At 35.5% G+C, this 17,780-nt stretch overlaps 1 protein-coding gene across 3 annotated transcripts in view; it reads right to left on the minus strand.

Moving 5' to 3' along the window:
* Window positions 1-327: 327 nt before the first annotated feature.
* The window catches only part of GABRG2 (gamma-aminobutyric acid type A receptor subunit gamma2), a 75,307-nt gene continuing 57,854 nt past the window's right edge, over window positions 328-17,780 (minus strand). Inside the window, exons 7-10 of one of the 3 annotated variants that reach the window (XM_080555001.1) lie at window positions 7,851-8,003; window positions 5,590-5,795; window positions 3,783-3,806; window positions 328-2,316 (exon numbers count right to left, since the gene is read on the minus strand). In XM_080555001.1, coding sequence (XP_080411127.1) covers window positions 2,041-2,316; window positions 3,783-3,806; window positions 5,590-5,795; window positions 7,851-8,003 — 659 coding nt within the window. In that variant the 3' untranslated portion in view covers window positions 328-2,040. Of the gene's footprint in view, window positions 2,317-3,782; window positions 3,807-5,566; window positions 5,796-7,850; window positions 8,004-17,780 lie in introns of all 3 variants that reach the window. The other 2 variants (XM_080555003.1, XM_080555002.1) reach the window with 2 other exon arrangements.

The following is a 17,780-nucleotide window of genomic DNA, read 5'->3' on the forward strand; positions in this document are numbered from 1 at the left end:
AAGTGAAAGATGATTGAAACTCATTCAGGGAATGGAGACACTCAAAGTGGAGAAGGAAAAAGTTCTCTTTTTTTCCTCAGGATGATTCCAACTCTTTTTTTTTTTTTTAATTTATTTTTTTTAAGAATAAGATAATCTCAAAAATGCTTTCAAAGATTTAGTCTCCAACCATGAAAGTTACATGAGCAAGCCATTTGACTACAAAATGAGACAATGCAGAGGGTTATGAGGATTATAATCAGTTATATTTAGGCAACTGATGAGTCCAGCATCTTCAAGATGTCTGGTCCTTGAAGCATGATTTTAACAAACCAATTACAAGAAAACTGTGGAGTTGAGTGCAGCAGTTTTATTGGAAAAAGTCCACAGGTGTGTGCAATTCCTTTATTAAAAGGTTTTCAAATATATTGGACAAGGAGCAATTGATGTTCAGGTTATTCCTTTTTTATACATTTTTATTTCCAAAACTATACAAACATTGGAAAACTTACTTTTTTCTCCATTTTAGCTATTAGTAATTCTGTAATGATAATTAAATATCTCCCATTTCAATCTGCAAACCCACATTTCTGGAGGTGACATTTTACATCTTTGACAATAATTATAAAAGAAGTCAGTAATATTTACATGTGCTTAAGGTTGCATAATTGAGCATCATACAGGTTCTGAAAACCAGTGGGTAAGTGGGTTTCAAGATTCAACCAGGTGGGCTGAATTTTTTAAATACACATAAACTGCATAAATATGATTTAGTAGCCAAGACACTCTTTGTTCCCTTTTATTTTCAAGGCTATCTATAAACTGTGTGCTAGCTATGGTGTTAGGGTTTGTTTAGTAAAGGTACTCACAGAGTGAAAAGCATCACTAGCAACAACTATTGCTGATCAATGATGAATGGGCAGAGAATTGTATGCATATACATAATATAAAACCTAATATTTCAAAACGAACTTGAAGTTCTTATGTAAAAATGTCTACAATAAAAGCTATTTCCTGACTGGATTAAAGAGGAAAGAAAAAAAACGTTGCGTGAGGAAAATAGAGTTCAAAGAGTTCAACATGGGAAAAAACAATGGAAACACATGGATTAAATTTAGAAGCTGATCTTGCAATGTATAATTACTGGAAATTCAGTTGAAATATAGCAACATTATCAATGGAAAATGAAGGCTACAACTGCAGCAGACGTGTACAGTACACTTTATGAGCTATTATATTGGCCATACAGATTTGTCTACATGTTATTTATTTGAATCCTTAAGGCTTCTCTAATGTCTTACATGAAAGTGCTGTCTGCTTGGATCTTCCATGCATGAGGGAAAGGGGAAATTTTTCAAGGAAAAATGTTTTTAATCCACATTTCAATTACAATAGCACAGCCAGAGACACAAAATAAAAGACAATACTTTATGGTACCTTTGTTTCATTTATTTTGGCCCCCAGAAGATGCATGCACTAGACTTTATGTACTACAAGGTATTGAAATATTTACAGCATTGTACATGTGCTCTTAAAGGGATGGCAAAGGGAAAGGTCTGTTTTTATTTTGGTGGGAGTAGAAGTTACTTTCCTAGCTTAATAATACCTATTCAAAGTGAGAGATGACTCTTCCAAAAAGAAAAGCCCACAGAGAATAAAGCTATAGCATAATTATAGCCAATGTTAACAAACTGTACAGTACTTTACCTGGGAATTCTCTCTGTCACTTCTGTTTGAAATGGCAGTGCCAACTATTAAGTGACGTTGCCATGCTCCCCTTGCCCTGTTTGCTCTGTTTCTCTATTCCATCAGGTATAGCTGTATATTACCTATTTATAAGATTTTTATTTTGAATTATTTCAACATGTTGAACGGACATTTAATTCACAACAACCTGATGGCAATTTTTGGACAAATGATATGATTGATATTTACTGGGTTATGGCACTAAAGAATTCAGACCACTATAAAGCGCGTCATAAATACTTCAAGTGGACTTAGGAAACCATCTCTCTAAGAAATTCAGTGAGTAAGGCTCATATCACTGATTTCCTTTTGCATTTAAAGGTAAAGATATGATACCCAATACACCAGGTTAAACAAACAGAAGGCAGTTGGGAAGAAGATGCGGGCATAGGAGTCCATTTTGGCAATGCGGATATGTATTCTTCCATGCCTCCATGCTCCTGTTCGACAATCCTCAAAGCAGCAAAAAAAACTAGCACAGTCCTTGCCATCGAGACACTCATACCCATATTCTTCATCCCTTTCTTGGAGGTGTGTAGCATTGTTCATTTGAATAGTAGCTGATCGAGGTCGGATGTCAATTGTAGGTGCCTAAGGTGGAGTGGCAAAAAAGAAAAAGATGGCAGGAGGGAGACACTCTGTTATTATCATCAGACCAACAGGGAGACAGACTGATGGGCAACACATGAATGATGGTTCTGCATGGGGTACATGGCAAATTGCTAAGAAGTTCTAATGGTAATATTACCTTGAACTTGTTAAAATCAGTTGCATCATACGCTTTAATTTTACAGGAAAGCAGCACAGATCAATATCAAGTTAACAGTTGTGGACGATTAGCTTTAATGCCGAAGTACACAATAGAGGTTGAAGTAAACATTCAGGAACGTAATTGGTGGTATTTTGAATTGAATTTGTTTTAGACTTTACATAGCTGCTTGATATATGAAGGCAATTTGGGTGTTGCACGTGGACAGCACTGAAATAATCAATTGGAAATGCAGGATTATTTTTAATATAGGGCTGGTTCATGTTTAGACATGGGCAAATATATATATGGAAAAAAAAGGCAAAAAGTGGGTCTTTTGAATAAGGTTGGGAGAATCTTGATAAGACTCTCCAGCAGTTTGAATGCATGCAGTTCACCATCTACTAATGTTCATCAACTAGAAGATTCAGTGTGTTCCAGATTTTATGTGGTAAGTATACATATACATATATTTGGAATCAATTGAGCAAATTAAACATTTAAAATATGATTAAGCAGTTGGTGAACACTAGTATGAAAAGTCTTATAATTTCTTGGTGATAGATACTAGGGTAAAATTACAATAATTCGATTCCATGAGTATGTAAATTTCTTGGCTTTAATTTGAATTTTTTTTGTTTGTTTTTTTTTTTGTTTTTGGACAAAATCTCTGCATTTCTGAATGAAGATAAGATTTAGATGTAGAACATAGATATATTTGCTAATTTGCTAAGAATGTGTTGATCCAGTGACAGCATTAATAAACATATGCATCTTAAACCCTTTCAAAACTCTGACTTTTTTTTTTTTTTTTTTTTTTTTTGCATAAGAAACAGCATTTGATGATGACAATGAATTTTGTTCAGGTCAACATCAGACCAGATATGGTTTTATAATTTGAAGCTAAATAGCAAAGGTTAAACAGAGGGATCAGAGCTGAGTTCTAAAAGGGTGTAGTGCAGGTTTCTGGTGTAGCTGGTGGCATTGGATCCCATGGGCAATTGAGTAAGAGACAAGCAGAAAGGTTTTCAACACATTAAACTCTCTTAATTCATGCGATCCAATAATGTTGGTCACTCTTGAACTTAGGGTAAGTTCAAAACCATAGTGAATCAGTATTTGGGCTGCTGAATCAACTCTACATATTATTTAGAAATACATAATCATTCTACTGAACTAGGAAGTTGCCTTGAATAGAATGGATGTCTACTTAAATACAAACAAACAAACAATAGCACTCTCATGTAAGCTCTAATAGTTAAATTCAGCAGTTGCATGCAGTGAATTTCCATTCCAAAAAACTTTATACCTTGAAGGAAAACATCCGAAGAAGCTTTCATTTTGTAGACAGAAAAGAGAATCAGAAGATTTTGTTTTAAATTAAAGAAAGAAAGAAAAGAAAGAGAAAAAAAATGTAAATTAAAAATATGTTTCTAAAACATAGTCAAAAAGAACTAAATTTATAGAAAGGTTGGGGTGATAGCCATTTCAACAAGTATCTATGATATAAAACCCCACATTTTTGTCTTGTCACTGACTTGTAGCTACATCTGGGCCAAAGACAGAACATCAAACTTCAGTTGATCTTTTCATATTCCCGGTAGATTCCAATCTTTTATGCTGAACTGTTTTAAAAGAGGAAACTGATCACAATTTATGAATGCAAGTTTTAGAAAAAAATCTCTTTACCTGCAGACTGGGTGCTGAAGACTCTACTCTTAAGATTTCTAGACTCTTGGTTTAGGATTTGGGCATCTGTTATATTTCTGTTTGTCCCTAGATGGTCACAGATAGTAATGTAAAGAACAATCTCTAACTCAACTCATTTTGAGTTAATCTTTGCTCTTTTGCATATGGAAAACGTAGGTGCACACGAACAGCAATTTATTTCAACCTGAGCCAGGCCAGAATGTGTCACCCTCCAGAAGTTCTTATTTCTTTTGACCAAAAGAGAGCCTATGATGAAATCCAAATTGAAAGTAAGGTGAAAATTCTTCCGTTAGGGATGTTTTGCTGACTATTTATCCACTGCAGTGTACATCTGCTATTCTTTTTTTAGCGACTTTCTCAAAAAGCTTCTAGGGGTGAAATTATAAAAATGACGTGTAATAAAAAGGATTTTAATACATTTTGTTGTATTTATTTATATTTGCTATATATTATAACTAAGAGAGAATATCTTAAGTCCTTGAAGATTTTAGCAAAGCAAATCCAAGTGGTTTTGTTTTTTCCCTAGATGTTTGAAAATATTCCTAATTAATATAAAACTATGTGTCCTTCACATTTTACAGAGGCATATTTGGCTTCTTTGAAGAAGATTGAGTTACTTTTTATTCCCTCTAGTATTTTACACTAATTCTTTTCACCTCACAGGTTCTAGACAACACACTTTTCTTCCCTTTTGCAATGGGTTGAAGTCTGTCCTGGACAAGACAAGCACATATTTCTACCTATCTGGGAAAGGTCCCAGACCTCTACTGAGGGTATTTCCAGGATTTTTTTTTCACTGTGGCTATTATATGGGTGCATGCTACACAATAAAAAATAAAAAAAAGTATAAGTAACATTGCAAACTGTTGCCAAATCACCTTCAAAGAGAGAGAAATAGATGAAGAAGGGAGAAAATACAAGAAAAAGAAGATAAGGAAACAATTAAAAGGAAACAGATGCTTAAGGGGGAATTAGAAAAAAGCACAGTCCATAGGTTGAATATAAAAGATTAAATGTAGTCCTGATAATAAGAAAAACAGAATCACATCAATAAGACAGACATAAGTTAATGGCAGAGAATATTACTAAAGCTAAAACAGAAAAGCTGACAGTTCTTCCGTAAAGGTCATAGCAAGAACTCTTTCTATAGCATAAATAAGGGTTTTGGTGATAGTTGTGATTTGCAGAACAATTTGGCTAAAAGGGCCCTTATTCTAAGAAATTAGTTTCTTTGGCATCCATACAACTAATATATGAGCTTTTAATTATCAAGATGAATGTTTTTATTCCTAATAGTACAAAAGAAGAGTATATATGTAATAGCAAACTTTCAAATGAAAGTACAGGTGTGAGGAGGGATGTAAACCTAGTTGAATTTTATACCTTGCTGGTAAAAAGATACATACTGGATTTTTCTTCTTTTTGTCTTTATCCTTGCTTGGCTTTCTGTTGCTGACAAAGTAGTGCAAAGTTCCATATTCCACCAGCGCAGAGAAAACAAAAATAAAGCAGACTGATACAAAAAGATCCATTGCCGTCACATAGGAGACTTTTGGAAGAGATTTACGAGCAATTGTACTTAAGGTGGTCATTGTCAGGACAGTTGTAATGCCTGGTAAATAGACAGAAAACAACAGAAATGTTATTACTTCCGGTAACAAACCAACTTTGCCAGTTGTCTCTGACTGTTTCTGAAGGATGCCTGGAGTTCTGACATACAGCAAAAATGTCAAACGGCACATCCCAAGCAGTGAAATGTGGATATAAGTAAGAGCTTCAAGGATTAACAGGGAGTGTGAATCATTTTTGGATAGTCACTGAGAGTGCTGCCCTGCAAAATACGTTCATTAGTTGGATTCTGGTTCCAAGAATGTATTTTATTTATTTATTTATTTATGTAGTTTATGTAGTTTAGGTTTTAGGCATCCTTAGTTTATTTTTAACTGAGAAATTGAGTTTTAGGGTTTGTGTACTTGTCTACTTAAACAGAGAGAAGAGAACTTCTGTCAGAGTAAGAAGTCATAGCAGAGAATGGAAATAGGTCTATCGCTTCAGTTCATAATTCATTGTATTCTCAAGGCCCATCTAAAACTTTCCATGCTGTCAGGTTAAGTTTCATTTATTGACTTGATATTGGTAATGGTAACAGTGCCAGTAAGAAACACATTTACAGCCATTATATGAGAGAGAAATTCATGAAAATTCTTAAGAAAGCTTGTAACCAAGATGAAAATTTAGGAGAGGTTGTGTATATATCTGCATATGTGCCACATAAAGAAAGAAGACTGTTTCCTTTCTCCTCATTCAAATGCATTCTAAATGTTCGCAAAAGATGCTAGCCCCAGATTCCCACACACATTCTTTGCTGCTGGTTATTTAAGTGATTTGTAAATAAAGCTGGATGGGAGAGTCTCTCAGGGCTCTTTGTAACTGCCATGCTGTGAGGTCAGATTTCTTGCAGTGCCAGAGGAGTGTTTCTTCTGGCCTTTGTAAGTGATTGTAGTCTATAACTGAGAGCTACTATGATATGCCTCACCTTCCCTTCTCCTTTCAGAACATTATTCCCTGTACTGTCATGAGAAGAGCATTAAAAATGCATCAGAACATTTAAAATCCATCACATTTTTTAGGGCGAATTTCATAACCACTGACTTCACCTCCTCAGAGGTATGAATAGACTAGTTCTCAACAGTGACCAATCTGTATTGTACATCTAAACAAACAAACAAAAAGAGCTGAATGCATTTATTAATTATCTACTTTTTAAAAGCTGATTTTATGACCTTGTTTTAGCATGAAAAGGCAATAAAACATTTAAAACAGTTTTGTTATGGGGGCCACTGCTTCTCTATTCCTCTGGTTCTTTCAAGGGAGCTCTTTAAGCAAAATGTTGTCCTTTATTTTGTAATCCAGTGCTCTTTGCTGCATTTCTATGAAGAAATATAACTGCAAAAGGAAAAACTAAAATGATTTTTCTTTGCGTGGCTTTAGTAGAGAAGTAGAAAATCGAGTGTTTCTACCTGTCTCCACAGTCAGTCCACGTTGTTAATTCTTACAGGTCCAGCTGATTTGTACAAGCAAGTGAATTTGGTAGCTCTTAGTTTATTTGTGCAACAGCATGCTAACTGTGTAGAAACTGCTAATTCTGATTAAATGCATGTCACATTTACGTGTATAGGATTTTAGATACCACCAAATTCAGTAGATTTTGTGGTCTGAAGGCTACATTTGACTTTTGGTCCCTGAAGTAGAAGTCAGGTATTACACTCCTTCTTTCAACTGTCACACAGAAAGATTGTTTCATTCTTGGCATTATTTTCATTTGTATTGCTAGCCACTATGATATAGAAGTAGAGCAAATAAAACTAATGCATTGTTGTGCCTAATCCAGAAATGTTTTGGTGTTTATAAAATACTACTGTTATCAGAAAAGGGGCAAAAGCTTTTATTAGAGGCAATCTACAGTACTCCTAGTTAGGGTCTGCCATAGTAAAATGGAAAAGAGAGAAATATGGTTTAAGCTGTTGTTCCTTGGAAATGATTACATCTCTCTAAATGATGAGAACTTGTGAAAAACTGTCTTTTCTCTTACATTTAGAAACCTCTATAGAGGTGTTAACTGAACATCATAATGCTTGAACAAAAGCAGGAAGGTAAAACAACTCACCCAGTGATGTTCTGGCTGGAACTGCATCCTTGTTAATCCAGAAAGAGACCCAGGACAGCACAACGATAAGCGTGCAGGGAATGTAGGTCTGAATAGTGAAATAACCCATTCTCCTGCTCAGGTTAAAGTAAACAGACATGACTACATAGTCTCCTGTAAAATAAACGCATATTGAGATAGGATAATATGTTTAAAAACAAGTCATAGAATTTCTAGGTGCTAGGTAGGGCTTTCCTATTCTATGTCTGAAGTGTATGCAAGTCATACATGTAACTGCAATGTCAGATTGCAAGGGTAATCTCCCTTGCGTACATAGCACAGCAGGCTTCTTCCTTACCATGTCACTCGACATAATGTGGAGATGCCTGGATGGTCCTCTCACAGCAACTGACTGACTGCTGGTGGTCCAGCACACCTCCAGTCACCATCCTGTCCCTGTTAGCATACTCACAGCTCTGCTCTCAAATAATGCATGCTTTCAGATGTACTTTCTAAATTATTCAAGTCTCAACTATTTTTCAGGGCAATGTTGTCTCAGTAATTAATTTTCGATTTGCCTGCAGATCTTCTTTTATATTATCTCCTCTAAGAGGATTGGAACCCATGTTTGCCCAAAAAGTACCCAAAAAGGCTATATATTACTCTGGTGTGCATACCACATAATTTATATTCGAGCATTCAATAGCTTTTTGATTCTATTCTGTTTCTTTTTCCCTGTCAAACTATTAAATAAATTACATCTGGATTCAGGATTAAAGCAATGCTTCAGGTTTTGATGTATTTCTTCTAAACTAAAAAAAAAACCTTAGATCTCATCTTTTCTTCAGCATACAGCACTCCTGGGAAATCTTGATTGCAAAAGAATTGCAAAACCCCAGGCTGCAAAAAACTTCATTGCAATTCTGTGAAAAACAGTCCAGAGAGAAGTCTTGAACTGAAACAGAATAGGATTTGTAAATCCAGAATAAGATACTTTTCCACAGATATCAAAGAGACTCTGTGGATAATGTGTATTCTGCTTAGATCAGTACCGTTACTTAACAGTGAGTTTTCTGTTTTTAGGCATAATTAAAATTTTTATTTCCCCAGAATAATCCCTTTAAATCTAGTCACAGAAGAAACTTCAGAGCTCATTTTTCAGGTGGTGCTTTTTTTTTTTTTTTTTTCAGAGTGAATGTCCCTATCCCAGGGATTAACTGGTTTATAATTTGTCATTATAAGAAAATCAGAAACTTAAAAAAGCAAATGGTGTATGTGTGATTTACAAGGCGATCTGGTTGAATATAAGCAACCAGCTTTAACAATTAGGTGTTGTCTGATTATCCCCTTAATTCACAGATAATCTTGTGTTTGTCCTTCATGTACAATAAACTTCAGCCATAAAACTGAAGCCAGAATCATTCTTCATCTCTGTAGATCATTTGTTAATTTCCTAGAAAGTGACTATTTCATCAATTTGAGGAATTAATTTTTATTCATTCACCTTCATATATGCAATTTTAATAATTGGTATTTCAAATTTGTATGGTATTATTTCTTCCAGGTATATTATGGTAGAGATAACTCAAAGCAGTAGTTGTATTACTTCAAAGCAAAGTCTCAAAGAAAAGGCCGTTTTCATGTGCAGTGTTGTTATGTTACTTTAATGAGACAAAGAAGTACCAGAAGAAAAATGGGAAATATAAACCCAAACGTATATGAGAATGTAAAAATTTACAAAAGATGAGCTCAGCATTGAAATAAAATTTGGCTGTTTTCTCTCTGCTTTTACTTCTTTTTCTCAAGCTGTAAATGCTATAGACCGTCTTGTGGAGTAGCTGAGCAGATATATTGGATCCTAGGTAACTACTTCTTTCCTATATTTTGTCCATATTTTTTGTCTTGTACTTGGACAGGTCTTTTTGGTGGTTTTAGCACTCTTGCCTTGTAGAATCTTTTGCTCAAAAGAATAGAATATATCAGGATCTGTTACAGAAGCCAAAGCTGTCGCTCAGAGGTGTTATAGCCACATCCAAAACTCAGCTGAAACCTGTGCTGAAAAATTCAGCAGATAAATCCACCTGACATAGACCAGGGTGTTCTGCGAAGGCTTATGTAGAGCCTCCATGTTCAGTAACACTGTATGCAACTCCAGTCAAATGCTGGTGCGAATAACACACAAATACACATATGTATACAGAGAGAGAGAGTAGCTTCAGTCCTTCCATTTTATAGACCATTTTCACAAACACTGTTTTACCGTGTTTTCTCTAGAAAACCTTATGCAGATTATCTTGGCTCCATGGAGATTTGTTTGGATTTTTCCCTTAATACAAGTAGTGTTTTTGCATAGTTAAGCTATCACAGAAATATTTTACAAATATTTCTTTTATATATTATTTTAAAATATATATATATTTTTTTCAAAATATAATACATAAGAGCTTTAAAATGTTAACTAACTTGTAAAGGGCTTGGTCCATTCAGCAGCAGTGGGACATTACTTTGAAATCTCTATTAGCTCAATGACATGCTTCCAATCCCTAATATTCTGTGATTCTGAGAGGACAATCTGTTTACACAGAGCAACAGCAGTGTCCTGACAGAGCATTTGCTACACAAATTGGAGACAGTCCAGGTGGAAGTGTTTTGCATATAAATGAACACAATTCCCACTGCTTTTTTTATTTTTATTTTTTGTTTGTTTATTTTGTTTTTAAACACTGGACTTCTTAACCAATTATGTTTAGAAATAGTATATCTCTACTAACATGTTCCAAAAGTTAAAAGTAATGCAATTGTTCTAGATTTTGTTCATCTCTCACTAATGTCATTGCAGTTACTTTTATGGAAGGACTTTGTTTCCTAATGGATGCAAAAGTAAAACAAACAACAATAAGAACCCACCACCACCAAAAAAAAACACACAACAAACCACTCCAGAATGATATGCACAGGAAATGTTTTTTATCGGCTCCTGGAAATCGTAGAGAAAGCCCATAGAATTATTCTTACAGACCTTATTTCTTATACCTTGTAGAATCTGAAACATTTTAGTGAAAGCTCAAGGAATCAAAAGAACTCATAGATACTTTAATAGGCTTTAATATATCTATGAATGGAGAAGTAAAATCAGAGGAACTTGGAACCTCAGTGTCCAGTATAACTTGCCAGGCGGCATGGAGGTGACCAGTCTGAAGAAGCATTTAATGATACGTAAATTCTTTTCAATTAAATCTTGCTTTCTAATCTGAAAGCCTGCTGGAGCTGCAAACATTGTTGTGTTGTGGAGTAAATTATGCTATTTCAGAGAATCTTACTAAAGAAAGGAATAATGTTGATACCACAGAGGAATTTTATTTATTCCTTACCTTGCTTGGTTAGGATTTTGGGAAGTTGGATGTGCTGATAATTTTTCTCAATAATGAGCATATGACAGGAAATGCCATGATGAGGCAGTGCAGTAATTCTTTAATGTACTGAATTTAACTAGTCTTTTTTTCTAATCTAGCCTTTAACTAATATTAAACTAATTGTAAATAAAGCAATAAGGAAAACAGGAGTAAGTGGTGGGATGCTTCAGAGAATCATGGTGTTAGGTGTTGCCTAGTTTATGCAGGTGATGTAATGGTGTAACAGCAGGCCTTCTAGATGCTACACGGTTTTGAATAAGACAATCATTCTGGCAATAATAAAATACGTAATGCTATAGAAGCACACAAATTAATGCAAGACCAAAGACATGCAATTTATCACCATACCAGTTGTCACAGAACACACGGTAAAGTGTATTGAGTCCTCTGTGGAACATGGACTTGGCAGTACATTGCTTTAATCCCACTTGTCATGAGTTAAAACCATTATCTCTTATAATGGAATCTTGCCCCAGCCATGTTTTTATCCAACTTTGCTCTTTTCTGACTTTATTCATGGTCTTCTCTGCTCTTCACCTGGGACCAATTTAAATGCTCGTTGTTATTTTCAGGTTGTCTCTGTGCCTGAGGTCATTTTCACTCCTGGTGTGGTGCCTACATGAAGCTGTCAAGCTAAGACTCTATTTTAGTCAAAAATGACCAGAGTTGATACCTTAGCACATTGTTTCTCACTAGCCCTCATTTGGTAAATTGATATTTTTTTCATTATTACTTCATCCTCTTTCCCTGAGCTGTGGCTCTTGTTTATCCCATTTTTTCTGCCACAGCAAGAGAGGTTCTCAGACTGCCAGATTGCTATTTGGAGGACTGATAAACTTTCGGACTTTTCTAGAAATGACTGATAATGCAACCTGACAGTATCTTGGTAACACAGCATAACTAACTACTTAACATTTGGCACCCTAATTAGAAAACTTTGGATTTAGCCTTTCACTAGAGATCTTATCATCCTGCCCATTTTATGATGTATATACAACATTGTATATGTCTAGAAAAGAGCTAGCTTTTTTTTTTTTTTTTTTTGAGAAACACTCTATTGCCCTTGGAAAAAATAATCTTATGTTGAAGAGCATAAAAAGTCATCCTTCATATATTTAGACATCATTCCCCTACCATCCACATGAATATGCATATATCCTCTATTCATCTGTGTGAGTATATATAGATAGATAGACATAGTCTGAAGGTATGATAATCAGTTGAGCAATTTCTTCAGTAACATGTATTTGAATTTTTAAACCAGAATGCAATCCCTTGGGAAAATGCTATTCAGATCATACTTATATGCATGTATAAATACTCATATCATATTTTCTACTAAATGCATATTCCTGCTGATTATGTTCAGATCAGGAGACGCAGGGCAGGATTCTGACTTGAGGCACAGCCTCCTCATGCTGCTATTCTGAATGGGAAGCTGAAGATTTCTCTTGGCAATAATCCTTGTTACATGTAGAGAAAGTGCATGGACCATAAATCACATCTAGAGTAGGATATAGTTTGAAAGGGAGATGCATAACATCAGTATCCAGTGATTATGACCTTAGTAAGCCCTTACAAAAGGTTGTATTTCAAAGGGCCTTGTGCCATTCTAATTTATACAGTCTCAAAGCAGTCTGAGAACTTTAAGCTCTTCCTTCCATGTACTTGTGTGATACGGTAATTTGAATACTTGATTCAGGCTCTGCTAGACATTAGGGGAAGTGAATTCATGATTTGAGGAACCATCTGTGCATCCATCCTGGCCTAAGTCCCAAAGGTTCAATAGAAGGAATTAGTCGTGCCAGGAAGCGTAGCTGGGGGGGCATACGCTGCACTTGGCTGATTTAATCAGCACAGTGGGTGTGATCCTTCACTGCGTCCTGGTTGTGGAATTGCTTATACCTGTGCAAAGCAAATGGCAAATTATACCTATTAGTACTCTCTTTATGCCTGTTTAAGTGACTGTGCAAAGTGTGAGGTACTGGGGAAACAAGTCTCTAATTTGTGCTCAGAAGTGATTTGGAAGCTAGTACAAATGGTAGAGAAAAGAACAGCTTTCTAACATCCCAGGAAATTGGTGCCTTAATTATAGTTCAGGTAGCAACACTTACAGCCCAGATCATCTCACCCTTACTATTATAAGATTCTGTTTTCTCTTGTTTAAAACACCACTAGTTTTATATTATAAAAAAAAATGCAGAAAAGCTTCAGAAATTTTATATTGGCCACCTGACCAAGTTATTCGTATGTGTCAGTTCATTCTCATAGTCAGTTTTGGAGTGGAGAAAATTGAATGTTTCATTTCTGTTAAACATATGGAGTTTGTAACAGGGAAATTCAATTAGGCAAAGGGCTGGCCTTTTTATATGTTGGCATTTCTGTGAAAATGCTTCATGGCTAAGTTAACAGTTTGGAAAACAACAAATGTGTTCACAGACATAGGAAGTTCTTTGAGAAGTTATAACACTTAGTTTTGTCTAGCTCCATGCTACCTCTGTTTCGTACCAGGCTACGTGCTGCCTTGAAGAGCACAACAAAAACAGATGGATGCTCACACAATGAAATGTCTCTTTCCTTCTCAAACCTTATTTGTTCCTTTAGACAGTGCAATACCTGAAATCTCCAGAAATTCTCTGAGTGTTGAAAGCATATAGAGCATGAGGTCCTTGCCTCATGCTGACTCTGCAGTGGAAGAGCTCTTCTCCCCCAAGAACTGGAGGTATTCTATCCCAGGGTCTGAAAATGAGTTTCCTGGAGTATTTGACTACATTGAATATTTTTGCCTGTGTATAATTTTATGAAAATATAGCTCTGTTTTAGTAATTCTAATAATATTTGTAATTTAGCACTTTTCATCCTTGCATGAAATGTAAGAATCTGTGGAGAAAAAAATTCTATACCAGAATATTGATGATGAATCAGTAACTGGCAGAAAAAATGCTACCAAGTAGCTTTATAATGTCTCTTAAAAATTTGAACTCTTCCTCTTCCAGGTGCATTTTGAAACTTTTTATTAAAAAAAAAAAAAAAAAAAAAAAGACAGTGGTATTATGAGCCAAAATCTCCCAGAATTTTTCATATAGGCCATAATTTGTTCTTTAAGGTCTGATCAAATTACTGGCAACTGGGATTTAACATAAGTCACTGTTTATGTAGTAAGTAACAGGCACAATTTTGTTCATGCAGCCAATAGCAGCCACATGGTGCATACAGACCCAGACTTACACCAGCTGTCCAGATTTCCACTGTTTTTTTTTCTCTTCTTAATTTAAATAGAAACTAAATAGAAAAGAGCAAGAACCTGTAAAAAATTTGTTTGGGAAACCATATGAAAATATAGATAGAAATGGAACCTTTTCTCAGTTAACTTATATAAACGAGTACATAAATACATGACTTGTTATATATGGAAAACCCTTTTTAGTTCATCTTTCTGGATGGACTGTATATAGGAAAAATGCAAACAAAAAAATCGTGCCACAGGAGGGCACTGTCACCTCAGAATGGAAATGAGCAACGATTGTAAGTCTGCCAGTGGAAAACTGAATCTTAAAATTTTCTATGATTATTCCTCATATTGATTTATATGGCCACTCGAATGGCCTGACTTCTATGGCTATATTAATACAGGAACACTTATAAGAATATAACTAATTCCTGTATGATAGAAATATTAGCGAAGTAATATCACCTTTGTGCTACACATAATGAGTTTAAACTTCATAAATTGTTAATGAAGAACATCCACGGCAGCAGAATTTATTTTGTTTTGCTCATAAATAACTAATAGAAACATCACTGTTCTCTCTCTCTCTCTCACTGTTAACGTGGCCAAAGGTCTCATTTTCTGTTTGGTGGAGATCACAGCTAACACTGTTTTGTTTGTTTGGTTTTGTTTGTTTAAGAAAGAACAGATAAAATGTAGTTTAATGGAAAAGACGTGTTTTCTTGTTTATAGTCATGGTACATGGAAATACCATTAAAAAAGTAACAGTTCTATATATACCTCCTTTAAGCTAGGAACTGTAGTTGTAAACTTCTTGCCAGCAGCACTCTAGGTAAGCTCTCACTCTGAATCAATCTCAGTAAAAAAGACGCAAGGGAAGGTCACTTGTATTGTGATGTATTTGAAAGATCAAAATTCAAACCCATGTCAGACTGTGGGCTGTACAGTAGAGCTCTAATCTTGGATGAAAAATCATGTAAATAGTTTAAGATTGGTGTACGTGTTCTGATGCATCTTCACTTGGCTTTTGTCCCCATCTCTTTTCTTGCCTTGACAGAGCCTGTGTTTGGAATACTTTCTGGCATTTTTTGTTTTGGTTGAGGGTAGCAAGTCAGCCTGAAACTGCAGTTCAGTGATATGTCTTGCACTGTTACGGTGATATAAGGAAAACATAATATTCCTTTCTGAACACACAATTTTCTGTGAGTATTCAGATTTAACCTACACAAATGACTCTCTTGTATAACATCTAAAATGACACATTTTAAGGTTTTTTTCTTTCCACAGGATCAGGATGTTCTTAGGTCTGCCTAGTTCAGTACTAATGAAATAGAACTTCTAAAATTGGTCATTTGTCACATGAGGAGATGCTGACATTAGCTTCTCCTTGTGGTATGTTTTTACATATGTCATAGTAAAATCATTTGGGTCAAAGTCTTTGATCACAGTGTCACATAAATGAATTTTCATTAAGATAAGACAAATTTAATCACAGTGCTGATCGTAAGCTGATATTTATGAGTTTTATCGGCATCCACAGCCAGAAAGAAGAGACTCTGGGGAAAAGGCACAATCAGACACTGTACCCTAGATACCTGACCATGACACTTTCTCATTATCTCATCCTTTGTCAGATACCTTTTTCATTGTTACTTTACTTCACAGTTTTTGTCCTTTCATTGACTCATTTTTGGACTGCATAAGTGCCAGACAGCTTCAGAAAATAATTAAGTCTCTTTTCAAAACATTCTCTTTCCCTCTGAGGTTTAACAGTGAAATACCAGTATTGTGTCATAGGAAGTCATGATGTGAAATAAAATACAGTGAATGTTTAGCCTGTGGGGCAAAGAAAGAAAGAAAGAAAATCTGACATGGCATTGTAGATATTTGCTTGCAGTAGTCTTGAAGCACTCAGAAGCAGTCTCATTCTCTACCTGACTGCTGGCGGTTGCTCTGCCTGGGTGTTATGTAAAGGACAAGGCAATTCATGGTCATCACTGATCCAACACGGCAGCTGTACTAAGTGACTTCCATCCCAATTCTAAATATCCATTTCTAAGCTACGATTATAGCTTGATTATGTAATGGGGTAAAACAACATTAAGACTTTCACAAAGCTTGTACTGTAGTCCATTTATATAAGATTATCTCTGGGTTTGAGATAGCTGCAAGCCTGGTTTTCAATTTATATTCCAAAGGATGAATCCTAACTACATTGAACAGCAGGATGGAGGGCAGAAGAAGGTATCCTGTTTTGTTTGTTTGTTTGTTTGTTTTTCTCTGTTTTTAAAGAGTAACGTGTATGTCTGTGAATGCATCTGATGTCAAACACCTTGATTTCCTCCAGGACCAGGGGGAAGGGGAGCTGAAATTAGTTTGCATTTGTGCGAAATGACAACCCCAGCTGATGAAACTCCTTGTAAAATGAGATGAATCATTATAGCTATCCAAGCAAATGAAATTTCTTTATGTATGACATGACTTTCTGCCCAACAGTTCTGATATTTTTTTGGTCCTTGGCCACTCGTTCCACTTGAAGTGCTGTTTTCTCAGTTCATTTGACAGAATGTGTTCCACTTCTCATTAGTTTCTAATTATAGGAGGAAAAAATGTAATGATGCTAGACAGTAATTAAAATCTTTTATTGTTGTTCCTACCTTCGCTTTGAATTCACAGAGATAAGCTTCACCCTAAGATATTTTTATAGGTGAAAAATATCAGTATGTGGAAGTGTCTTGAGGGACCGAAGGTAAACTTAAGTGTGTATGTTTCTAAGGCTCTCTCTGTGAATAGTTCAAATCTGAAAGAAAAACGAACTAAGCCTATTTTTATTTTTTTTCCTAGTTGACTTAATTACAAATAACTGATCTTTTTTGTTTGTCTTTGAAGACAGCTAAGCTACTACAGTGGCATTATCAAACACAGGAGGATTTTTAGTGTGCAGGATTAGTGTTCAGATGTGGTAGCAGCATGATGTAATAGGTTGCAGCTGCTGTGAGGGAGCCATTATGCTCCAGTGTGTAAATAATCTGCAAATTAAAGAACCTTCTGCTCCTTTCCCGCTCCCCTCTTCCCTAGGAAGCATCAGCCCAGCTCAGCATCCCATCTCTCGGCAGTTAAAAGTGGTTAGGTTTCTAAATAATCTGTGTGATTTATTGTGGTACAAAACAGGATCAGATAGATGAGGAAATGTGAGGCTCACAGAAATCTCAGGGAAAATGAAAAAGCAAAGAGCCACAATTTCCAGGTACCACAACCAGTTGGGATGCTGTTCTGTGCTGGCATCCTGCGTCCTTGGATCTTTTGGAT

Source organism: Anser brachyrhynchus, assembly GCF_964034855.1.
Source record: "Anser brachyrhynchus genome assembly, chromosome: 14".
Lineage (NCBI taxonomy): Eukaryota > Metazoa > Chordata > Aves > Anseriformes > Anatidae > Anser > Anser brachyrhynchus.